Here is a 12,580-nt window from a genome sequence, read left to right as displayed (position 1 = left end):
TATATCTATATACTTAATAAATTTTAATTTAGCAATATTAAAATTATTAACTATAAAAACAATATATATACGAATGTGGCTATTGAACTCAATGTCAAAGTGAAAGTCAACATCAATCCAAATAATAACACAAAATAACGAACTCGATGTCCATGTGACAGTCAACATCAATGCAAATAATAACACAAAATAGAACCAGCATTTAGTCTTTTTTTTTTTTTTATAACAATATATTATTAAGAAGTTTTTTTAATAAAACTTACCATGAAATACGATTCAACGTAACCCACGAGAATAGCAAAGGAACAGGGTTCTCTCACCCCGAAAATCATTCTAGGAATGCCATGGATACCCTCCTCCGTATTATGATTATTATTATTCACTATATTTATTATTATTTCGATATATTAATAAAATACGTGAGCGGAGATATCCGATCTTGAGTGAGATATCAGATGGGCACTTGATCGATAAGGATTTTGGTTATCTGGCTTTTCATCTCCTCGTTGGAATAGGAAAAACCGTCTCTGTATTTGTAGATGAATCGGAGACCTCGTGCAGCTTCGAAGACGAACTTCTTGAGACACAGCGCCACACCGTCATGTTTTACAAATTCCCAATTTAATTCCATCTCTGTCAGATTGAGGAGCCCAATGAGATGATTCATTGCATCTTCCTCTGTACATTCAGGCTTCTCTTTCAAGAAACACTCTATACCTGAAGCAAACTCCCCACCATCCTTCTTCGCCTGGATCACCCGAAAAGAAATATAATGAAATTATTAGCAAATTACTAAACTTCTGCAAATTCTTAGTCATACGTTAAAATAATATACCTGGAAATCCTTTGAGTCGTCGACCAGTCTGGCCGTCAATTCCACAAGCTCATGGATCTTGGATGGAAGGTGTATTTGCTCCAGAATGTTGTCAGGTACAAGTTGCCCCATTAAGAGAAGCGAATACAAATTTAGTATACACATTCCAGAGCTGCGTTTGCCATTCTTCATGTAATCGTCAAACGTAGGGACATGTCGAGCCGCCATCCATTCGGACTCTTGCATATACCCTTCAAGGTATCGTTCCCACTGAGCAGCCAATCAGTGAACACACGAATAAGTTAAGAAGAATATTACAAATGCATTAAGAATATTAATAGTAATTTCTCTGCAAAATGTTTTAGTTGGTTTTTTGTATTTTCGTAAATACATACGCCTGCTTTTCGTATGTAGGCTGACATATCCCGTTCTTGCATTTTAGCAACTTCAGCATTCAATTCATTGGATGTGTTGAAGAAGAATTCCAGAGTAATCTTTATGTAGTCTGGAAGACGGTCTTGTAATGAAAGATCCCATCTGTAAATGCCATAAACAAAAGAATAAAACACAAACTCAAAATTGTCAAGAATATGCCAAAAAAAAAAAAAAGAGCTTTTCCAAATTTTCCTTTTGAAATATTTTGGATGAAAAGCTGCACAACCTGCAACTACAATAATTGCTGTTGATAACTTATAATTTATGGCCTACTCCCTTAACAATATGTTTTCTGTGATATAGTTTAGGGGTATTCTTGACCAGTCGGGCCCACACAACAAGCAATGTTCAGAAGCTATGACAAAATAAAGCCCTTGATGTTTTTGTATTGGATTTGAATATACTAAGAAACTACTAATAAATGGATTGCCTATTTCTCCAAGAGAGTTTCTATAATTTAAACTTAAACTCACCGTTTGACTGCTTCTGTGAAGATTTTTAGTTGTTCCAACGTTCCGTGAGTATCATAGAGATCATCTAGGACAGTCATCAGTGTCACAATTTTTGCGGCGGCAATTCTGCTGCTTGAAAACTCCGGTTCGAACGTGCCTATAACCATCCAAAAGTAATATTCCACGTGACGCTTCCGGTAGAAATTCTGCTTCTCTATGTCCGATTGTGACCACCACCTGTGAACACAATAGACGCGGTATGAATGCAGCACTAGGGCATATCAAATTGTATCAACGATTTTCAATATATCGGAATGTCTAAGAACCACCTTGAGAGAAGCTGTAGCTCTCTTTGATGTGCGGATTGCAGAATATTGAAGTCCAATTTAGCCAACTCTAAAACTTTTTTGTTCATAGTTGAACTGAAGAAAGTAAGTGAAAGAGAGATTAGAGAATTCATAGCAATTATTGATTAAAGTTGAGGATTAAGTACAAAAGCAATAACAAGGTAATTACTTAAGCCATGAATTGTTTTGTCCAAATATTTCGATGAAGCTCCTAGCCTCCCATCTCGGCACACTGCAGTACCAAGGAAAATCTAGGGCATACCTAACCTGAGTAACAGCAATCAAATCAAATCAAGCTTTTGAGTCTAAATTCAGGAATACCGTACATCACATCACTTGACAAGACTCAAAACTCGTTACCTCTCTCAAAACGCTTTCACCCACTTCCGTTATATCCACTCTCGTCAAAAGTTGGTTTAGATATTCTGTTGCGAATGCCTTTGCCTCGTCCATCACCTTTTCTCCGGGAAATGAAATTTCTGAAGCCCTAAGTAACGTCAACATGCATCTCACTTTTTCTTCTTCAACAGTGGAACTGTGGAAGAACAGCCCATTTTCGTTCTTGAAATTCTCCAAGACAGCTTTTATAGCCAAGACATAATAAAACATGTGTTACCTCATTATGCTTTTACAAAATATTAAAACTCCCCTAATAAGAAATCAGCAGTTGCAGGTATCACCTGAGGATACGTTATATCGATGGAGTCGCAGAGCCCGAAATCCCAAGGCTGTAGCATTGAGATCTTTGGTGAGGGAATCTCTTGATCCAACACCGATGCCTTCCAGTTCGTTCCAATATCTGCTCACAACAGCGGATGACGATTAGCCAAAAGGGTATGCAGAACCATGTTTTACATTCTAAAAAAGAGTATAAACAGTGTATTAAAGGTCTGCAGAAATATTTGACATGAGTGTAAACATTTAACCTGTACACGTAATCAAGAGCAGCTTGTATTTCATGGTGAAAGTGCCGATCAATTCCTAGACATTCAAAAATGTCAACCATCTGGAGACGTTTCATTAAATCATCGTTGCCATCTCTCATCTCACTCAAAAGTAAATGCTTCACTTCCTCAATCATCTTTTCACAGCGTTCATGAAATTCAGGTGCCTGATTACCATGCAATGCCATACATTTTGAAAAACAAATTATACAAAATAAAGAAGAGATTATAAAAGATAGAGATTTTCCGTCATTGATTGAGATAATTTATTGACATTCAGTTACCTCATAAGGCGACTTAAGAGATTGTATGAAATAGTCGTCCCACAGATTTCCATGATGATGAGTGTTGATGGAGGATCCGTTCACCTCGGCAGATAGTGGTGCACCTATAGAAAGTTGAGCCATTACTTCACCTAATCCAATCTTGTATCTGTTAATACAAGTACTAGCCGTTGGATTGAAGTGATAAGAGAACAATCTCTTTTATAGGCCTGGATAGTTGGCTGGGCGAAGGTGAAGCAAACAACTGAGAACAAACTCTTTTATAGGCCTGGATCGCTGGATGGGCGAGAGTGACGGCAACGAAAGTCACGTCATATAACCTATTGAGCAGTAAGTCAATATTTTCCAATATTTTCCATTTTTTATGGTTAGATGTGGGATATTGATTTTATAATATCAAATCAATCATTAACTTAGTATAAAGGTATAAATTAATACACGAGTGCATGGATCAATTGCTTGGGGCAGTCGGCTGCTACGCACCCCACCAGGGATCGAGTTCCGATTGAGACGCTGTGCTGCAGCATATAAATAAAAAGTTTCATTGAAGATTGTAATGAGATGTGATGTCAGCTTTGACCGATATATAATATATGTAAAATAAAAAAGGATATGTAATGAAACTGCATATAAATAAAAAGTTTCATTGAAGATTGTAATGAGATGTTATGTCAGCTTTGACCGATATGTAATATATGTAAAATAAAAAAGGATATGTAATAAGTTTCATTGAAGATTGTAATAAGATGACATCGTAATGAGATGTGATGTCCACGTAATGAGATGTGATGTCAGCAAGTTTCATTGAAAATTGTAATGAGATGTGATGTCAGCAAGTTTCATTGAAAATTGTAATGAGATGTGATGTCAGCTTTCACTGATATGTAATATATGTAAAATAAAAAAGGATATGTAATAAGTTTCATTGAAGATTGTAATGAGATGACATCGTAATGAGATGTGATGTCAGCAAGTTTCATTGAAGATTGTAATGAGATGTGATGAGATGTGATGTCAGCAAGTTTCATTGAAGATTGTAATGAGATGTGATGTCAGCTTTGACCGATATGTAATATATGTAAAATTAAAAAGGATATGTAATATATGTAAAATAAAAAAGGATATGTAATAAGTTTCATTGAAGATTGTAATGAGATGTCCGATATGTAATATATGTAAAATTAAAAAGGATATGTAATATATGTAAAATAAAAAAGGATATGTAATAAGTTTCATTGAAGATTGTAATGAGATGTGATGTCCACGTAATGAGATGTGATGTCAGCTTTGACCGATATGTAATATATGTAAAAAAGCCGATATGTAATATATGTAAAAAAAAAAATATGTAATATATGTTGAAAAAAAAAGAGGCCCATAACTTTTCTGAGAACAAGCCTCTCCCATTAAAAAAATATAAATTAATATATTGAATTTAATATTTAAATAACCTATAACAATTAATATATTGAATTTAATATTTAAATAACCTATAACAATTAAGTTAATATTTTGTGCTTACAAAAAATATATAAATTAATACATTAAATTTAATATTTAACTAACCTATAACAATTAAGTTAATATTTTGTGCTTAATATTTCAACTTATATTTTTTTATTGGCTTGTACCATCCAATTAATAATGTCTACTCATTAACAAAAATGTTATTAGCGCTATCTGCCATCCGCTCAATGATGTCTGCAAAATTAAATTAATATTTTGTGTTTAATATTTCAACTTATATTTCAACTCTCCTGTGATCCCCGCTGTCTTGGTTACGTACCATTAGTTTTAGTGTTAGACAATTAAAAAATTCGCTGCCGTTGATCTCATCACTGACTCTGGCCGCTCAATAACTGACTCTTGCGGCTCAACTGACTGGCTTATTAATTTCTCAGTTGGCGCAGAGGTCTCTCCGCAATGTGTTGAAGGCGTCTGCAGTGTATGACAGTGAAGTGGGGTATACGCAGGCAGTGACTTTGGGTGATGGTTGTGCTGCTCAAAGGCGGAGCGAATACTCCATTGAGGAGCAAATGATCATGGCATGGTTCTTGACAGTTTTCTCTACAAATTTGCCGTTTCCACATATGGGAAAGGGACATTCCAGTCCTTACTATACATCTCTAACAATTTTTAGTTAAGTGTATTTTGTCATGTAGTTTTCAGACCAGGATTTTGAACCGTACATTACAATCAATCAATTTCAAGTGTATTTTGTCATGTCGTTTTCATACCAGGATTTTGAACCGTACATTACAATGAATTAATTTCTAAGTCTATTTTGTCATTACAATAAATTAATTTCTAAGTCTATTTTGTCATGTAGTTTTCATGCCAGCATTTTGAACCGTACATTACAATGAATCAAAATAGTTGAATTTTGTCATTAGTATCAGAAAAAGCAGTGATGTTCCTGTAATATCAAAGTTGCAATGTATATAATATCAACAAAGGCAATATGCATATATATATAAAACAATCTAACCAGAAAGCACAGAAATTCATGGGTTCCTCTGTCATACACGATAATTTAGTGGATGAACAACAAAGGAAGACACAGTCCAAATTATTTACACAATCAGTATGATCTTAGTTCAAAATCAGACAAAAAGTTATGCCAAACCCTCACAAAAACCTCGCTCTACAGCCTGAAAGGGCAGAATGTGAGCAAGCACCTGAAATGGTGAAAGACATAGAAGACCAGATTCCCAAATTATTGCTCACGCAACCCCGTTCTTGTGGCTAAAATTAGCCTTCACAGCAGACGGCCTGACACCCTGCAGATCAAACAAGAGAAGAAATAAGGAATCTATTGTAAAACCCTAATAGGAGAACAAATCGAATTCCTGCAATTCTCAGTGATCACTTGCCAGGGTTTACGCTCCACATTAGATCAGAAATTTTCCTGTAGGGTCTTCGGATTCAGCAGGGAAGTCGTCTGCATGATGGACTCAGGCAACCTGGGAGTAACCCTACGCATCACAGTAAATTTTACTCAGATTAGACATGGGAAATTGAGCTAAAATCTAAATTAAACATCTCAGGGCATGATAAAGGCTATACCTGTTGGGCAACTGTGTGAATGAGGGAATCGAAACTCCAGGGAAGCCATCACTACTGTCTGCGAAGGGTGTCGAGAAGGTAATCTCTACAGCATGAGATAAACAGGGAGGTTTGCATTATCCGTTATACCCTGTGTAAGGAGACATTGAAACCCTGTACATAAAAGAAGTAATGAATAGTACCCTGCAGCATGAGAGAAATACTGTTTCTAGTAATCAGAATGTCTGTAGCAAGAATTTACCTATGTTTGAAGCCGCCAGCAGGTGAGAGTTGGCGAGGTTGTCGAATTTGCAGAGTTCGGCACCGCGGAGTCCAGACGCAAATGAACTGCTAGTGAAGCGAAGGGGGTAGGATTTCGTTACCGTAACAAACTCTCAGCAGCCCATGACCGTGCGATGTTCAACTCGGTGATCCAACGGTTATAGTGAACCCTTGACCATGCAACTGACACTTGGCGAGTGAGGACCCTGATTCGAGAAGGTTCTGTGTAAGTTGGATGCAGGGTCTGACACGTCGCGAGTGAGGACCCTGATTCGAGAAGGTTATGTGTAAGTTGGATGCAGGGTTACCGTCAATGGTAGGTTAAGGGACTGGGAGGATGGTTAAATTAAATAATAACAATACCAAAATAACATACATTGTACTGCTTTAAATTAATTCCAAACCAAAATAACATACATTGTACTGCTTTAAATTAATTCCAAACAGTATGGGTCGACCTTACAAATTACAAAACTTAGTAAGATATATAAATTGGTTTCGGTATCCAAAAACGTGACTAGAGTCCACTTGTGTGGTAAAATTCTTGACTTATTTAATTTCATGGCTTAAAAGAAAATTTGATTATGAGTAAACCGCTGCGATAATCGTGAATGAGTTCATAGATATGAAATTTATATTTTTTTTATGGAGTGTAATTAGTAAGAGTTTTTACCTGTGGATATTTTTTTTGGTTTTTATTTAACTTTTTCATTTTTACTTTTTCTACCTCTTTGCTGTTCCCATATATTTCTGGACAATTATATGCAAGTTTTTATGTTAAAGAGTGCATAATTAAGCAGTTTTTATTTTTTAATTCAATATCAAATAAAGAATATTATATTTAAAATATATATATTATAACTATTTTATATTAAAATATATTACAATAATTTTATAATTTAAAATATATTTAAATGCAATTCTCATTAATTGATTTTTTGGCTTCAGGTTTTTAATATTTATGTTATATATATTGAATTTTATAATAAAAATATTGAAAATATGAATTTATGTAACTTTGGAAATTTTATGTGAATGGAATTTTTTTTAAGGTTTAATTATAAGTTTAGTGTTTTAATCTATAATGTATAATCACATTTTTTTTAAGTTTTAAGTTTTTTTTATGTTGAATTATAAAATAAAAATTAAGAATTTAGATAAAGAATCTTTGGAATTTTTTTTATGAAGTGGAATTCCCTTAAGAATTTAATGTATGTTTAATATTTCAATATAAAATATATATGATGTCACTTTCTTTAGGTTTTAAGTTGTTTTTATTTATATTGAATTATAAAATAAAATTTTGGAGAATATGAATTTATATATTAAAACAATTTTATATTAAATATTAATGAAATTTAAAATATATTCAAATGCAATTCTCATTAATTGATTTTTTTTTTGGCTTCAGGTTTTTAATATTTATGTTATATATATTGAATTTTATAACAAAAATTTTGAAAATATGAATTCATGTAACTTTATGTAATAAAGTTTGAACTCTCTAAGCCTCCATATAAACAAAGCGGTTTCCAAAAATAGATGCAGGCCTGTCAAGATTTGTAGAAATAACTTCATCTCGCACAACCTCTTTGTTGATGATGTGCTCATTTTTGCAATGCTTTGCAGGGTTTCGTGGATATGTCTCAATGACATTCTTAATAGATTCCAAAGAGCTACTGGGTTACAAATTAATAAGGCAAAATCTACCCTCTTCCACAATGATATCAACATGGAATTGGTGAAATGGATCTCTGAGTTGTTTGGAATAGAGATGAGATCGCTCAAGGATGGCTTAAAATATCTGGGTTTTCAGCTAAAAGCTAAGGGCTACTCCAAAGCGGATTGGCAATGGTTAATAGAAAGGTATTACAAAAAGATTTCGGCCTGGGAATATAAGAGTCTATCCTTGGCAGGTAGAATTATTCTAACTCAAGCAGTATTATCGCAATTGGCTGTATATTGGGCTCATATATTCTTCCTTCCTGCAAGTATCATTCACAAAATGAACAAGATATCTACAAATTTTATTTGGGGTGGTAAATCAGATCAGAGGAAATTCCATCTATCCAAAATGGAAAAGATTTCTTTGCCCAAGCACCTTGGAGGTTGGGGATTATTGGATTTGAGGGCTTTTGGTAAAGCTCTCCTCTGCAAATCGCTGTGGAGAGGAATTTTCGGGGAAGGGCCGTGGAGTATCATTGTTAAAAGGAAATACATGAAAGGTAAATATTTGGAATTCTGGTTCATAACAGGATCGATTGGAGCCAAGCATGGATATGCTATATGGCTCAGTCTTCACAAAATTGAGCAATATTTTTTAAAGAATCTGAAGTGGAGCCTACATTCTGGCAGCAGAATTTTAATTGGTATCGACCCCATTTTGAGTGGGCGCGAAAACATATCCATTCCCGAGAGACTTTTGTCTTTCTTCCACAGGAAAGGCATTTTTACTTGGGACAAGCTCATAACAGCTTGGCATGGCCCAACCCCTCTATGGAAGGATGCTAATGATCTTCGTATGCTAGAGTCTCTGGTTATGGTATGGAATTCTGTCAAGGATGCTCTCAGTAGTTGTGGATTTCATCGCTCAGGGTCAGCTGACCATTAATCTGGATGGTGCCAAATGCAAAATTGCCGGTTCGGGTAAAAGACATTTACTCTGATATGATTAATTTAAAGGCCTCTCACTCTAGCTCTATATATCCTTCGATCCTCTGGAAGATGGGATGCCCTCTTAAATTAATTTTCTTCTCATGGTTGGTGTTCCACAATAAAAATTTGACATGGGAAAATTTAAGGAAAAGGAACTGGCACGGACCGAGTAGATGCTCGATGTGCGAATCAGCTGAGGAATCCAATTATCACATGTTCTTCCAATGCAAATCTTCTCTGCAAATCTGGTATGATCTGGCAATTCTTTATGGTTTCCCTCATGTTGTTTTTGTTTCAACCCATGCAGCTTTTGAATGGTGGAGTGGGCAAAGAGAGCCATGGAGATCTCTTATTATTATTGTCCTATGGTGCGCATGGAAATGGAGGAATTGTAAAATCTTCAAAGATTCAAAGGACTCCCTAAAGTCTATTTTGCAACATATCATATCCATCTATGATTCTGTGCCAAAAAAGCAGCCCAAAATGAAGAAAGGCCTCATGAAAGAGAAAGAATGTTTCCTCAACAAATTTCCTAGAGCGTTTTTTGACGGTGCTGAACAACAAAACATTTGTGGTTGCAGAGTTCACATTATTATGGACGAGAAGCTTCAATATCTTATTTCATGGAACGGAGGAAAAGGCTCTAATAGTATGGCTGAGGCGAGAGCTCTAGCGGGTCTTCTTGCCTTCTGTGTGTTTTTTGATATACAGGCTATTTCAATCTATGGTGATTCCAAAACAATGATCGATCATGTAAAGGGAGCTTGCCACATTAGGAGCCCTCACTTGGCAGGCTGGATGGACAGGATAATGTTCTTATGGGGGCTCATGAGAGACTGCTCCATGCAACACATCTGCCGTGCTCAGAATCTCCAAGCTGACTGCCTGTCAAAGAAGGGTCTGCTCTTAGGTACAGGTTCATGGTCCATGGAAGTAATAGAGGGAGAGAATTCCTGTTTTATCCAGGATTTCTCTATCCCTGGATCTTGAAGCTCCTTTGGTTATATACAGGTTCTCTTTTCTTTATCTTTTTGTTTTTTCTTGCATATGACATGATTTATGGCTGTCCTGCAATCTCTAAAAATCTCAGTTTCATATCTGATATGATCCAGCAAGTGATGCACAGATGACTGTTTATTTGTTTTATCTGATGTTTTTTTGGATCAACGATGTTGTATTTGGCCACAGTGTCTCAAAATCGTGGTTGCATCTATTTGCGCCAGTTTTTGTACCATCTGGATCTTTTATATTGACTCAATATAATACAATGAAGCTTTTTCTTTCTGAAAAAAAAAAAAAAACTTTAGAAATTTTATGTGAATGGAATTTTTTTTAAGGATTAATTATAAGTTTAATGTTTTAATCTATAATGTATAATCACATTTTTTTTAATTTTTTAGTTTTTTTTTATGTTGAATTATAAAATAAAACTTAAGAATTTAGATAAAGAATCTTTGGAATTTTTTTTATGAAGTGGAATTCCCTTAAGAATTTAATGTATGTTTAATGTTTCAATATAAAATATATGATGCCACTTTCTTTAGGCTTTAAGTTGTTTTTATTTATATTGAATTATAAAATAAACATTTTGAGAATATGAATTTATATAAAAAAAACTTTGGAAAATTTATATAAGTGGAATTTTCTTGAGGATTTATTGTATGTTTAATGTTTGAATCTATAATACATGATCTCACTTTCTTGAATTTTTAAGTTGTTTTTCTATTAGTATTTTTAATGTTTATATATGTCACCCATCTCTTATGGGTTGTTTTGGTTAGCAGAAAGACAAATATGAGCAGAGAGAGACAAATATGAGCATAGGTGCAGAATTGTGCAAACAATATGAGCATAACTGAATTGTTCAAACAATATGAGTAGAACTGTGCAAGCAATGGAAGAATATTGAGTAAACTGAATTGTGCAAACAATATGAGTAGAACGGTGCAAGCAAATGAAGAATGTTGAGTAATGTGTTGTCTAATGTAGAAAATTTATAGTATATCTGTCTTCAAGGGGAAATTACATTGGTCCATTTCATAAATATCAGCCGAACTTCCTCGGTTACCTATGCCCAATCTTTACTACACTCTCAAGGATATTGTATTTGAAGTTGCAAAGAAGAAAGAAGGATTAACTTGCTCCATTCGCTTTCGACACACATATTTGGCTTCTCTCCTTGGTTATTGGTAAACTGTGTATAAATGGAGATGTGTATAAATGGAAACAATATGAGCAGAACTGTGCAAGCAATGGAAGAATGTTGAGTAATGGAAGAATGTTGAGTAATGTGTTAGATGCCCTCCTGCCTAATGTAGAGAATTTATAGTATATCTATCTTCAGGGGAAATATTACATTGGTCCATTTCATAAATATCAACCGAACTTCTTAGGTTACCTATGCCCAATTTTTACTACACTCTCAAGGATATTGTATTTGAAGTTGAAAAGAAGAAAGAAGGATTACCTTGCTCCATTCGCTTTCGACACACATAGGCCCAATTTTTACTACACTCTTAAGGATATTGTATTTGAAGTTGCAAAGAAGAAAGAAGGATTAACTTGCTCCATTCACTTTCGACACACATATTTGGCTTCTCTGCTTGGAGATTAGTGAATGTTTTAGGCAAACTGTGTATAAATGGAGACAGATTACTCACAAATAAATTTGATCTAGAACCATTACCATATGAGGGTAAGGGTTCAGTCTGGCTCAGACTATAAAAGACAAAACAAGACTATGAAAGACAAATGAGGTCTGGTCTAGGATGCAATTATCAATGAAAATAAACTCTTAGAATTGTGAATGAAAATAAACTCTTAGATTGAGCACTTAGGAAGAAAGTTGCTCGTGCCTCTTTTTTTAGTAGATTGTTTGATTGTATTACATTTAACATTAACATTTATTTTTCACTTAAATTCGGCTATAGTTAGATCACGTAACATATCACATCCTTTTTCATCTATGCTCTTCTTCCATATGCGCTACCGACTTACGACGTTTCGTTTGCAACATCTGGTGCAAATGCTAGTTTTATGGGCTTGTACTATCCAATTAATAATGTCTACTTATTAACAAAAATGTTATTATAGATATATGACATCCAATCAATGTTGTCTGCAACATTAAGTTAATATTTTGTGTATAATATTTCAACTTATATTTTTTTTAGGGTTTGTACCATCTCATTAATAATGTCTACTTATTAAAAAAAATGTTAGGGGTATGTATCATCTAATCATGTTTGTAAAATTAGATAAAACTAAATTTGTGAGAAATGATTATGATAGCTTTCTAACTGTTAACTGTTAAATATGTATG

The 12,580-nt window shown here is 34.4% G+C and overlaps 1 protein-coding gene across 2 annotated transcripts; it reads right to left on the bottom strand.

The window, feature by feature from the left end:
• Positions 1–279: 279 nt before the first annotated feature.
• LOC149167065 (longifolene synthase-like) lies at positions 280–6,669 on the bottom strand. 2 transcript variants are annotated; one of them, XM_089431454.1, is made up of 13 exons: positions 6,584–6,669; positions 6,150–6,251; positions 5,955–6,056; positions 3,277–3,380; positions 2,975–3,159; positions 2,729–2,847; positions 2,409–2,629; positions 2,218–2,315; positions 2,031–2,123; positions 1,723–1,938; positions 1,210–1,351; positions 836–1,084; positions 280–748 (listed from the first exon to the last, which is right to left on the bottom strand). In XM_089431454.1, the coding sequence occupies exons 3-13, from the start codon at positions 5,971–5,973 to the stop codon at positions 452–454; spliced, it is 1,743 nt and encodes a 580-aa protein (XP_089287580.1). In that variant the 5' UTR covers positions 5,974–6,056; positions 6,150–6,251; positions 6,584–6,669; the 3' UTR covers positions 280–451. The 2 variants fall into 2 exon arrangements, with proteins under 2 accessions (XP_089287580.1, XP_089287581.1); XM_089431455.1 differs by lacking the exons at positions 5,955–6,056; positions 6,150–6,251; positions 6,584–6,669 and having other exon boundaries at positions 3,277–3,532.
• Between the last annotated feature and the right edge of the window lie 5,911 nt (positions 6,670–12,580).

This window comes from Pinus tabuliformis, chromosome 5_1 (assembly GCF_031772625.1).
Source record: "Pinus tabuliformis cultivar Carrire ecotype Pingquan chromosome 5_1, CPIR1, whole genome shotgun sequence".
NCBI lineage: Eukaryota > Viridiplantae > Streptophyta > Pinopsida > Pinales > Pinaceae > Pinus > Pinus tabuliformis.
The sequence above is the reverse complement of the archived record's forward strand: the minus strand, read 5'-3'. Positions and strand labels throughout refer to the sequence as shown.

Coding starts and splice junctions, on each gene's coding strand:
- LOC149167065 (XM_089431454.1), bottom strand. Junction 2,848..2,974: donor GCTCTTGATTACGTGTACAG/GTTAAATGTTTA, acceptor TGTTGTGAGCAG/ATATTGGAACGAACTGGAAG. Junction 1,352..1,722: donor TTCACAGAAGCAGTCAAACG/GTGAGTTTAAGT, acceptor TGGCATTTACAG/ATGGGATCTTTCATTACAAG.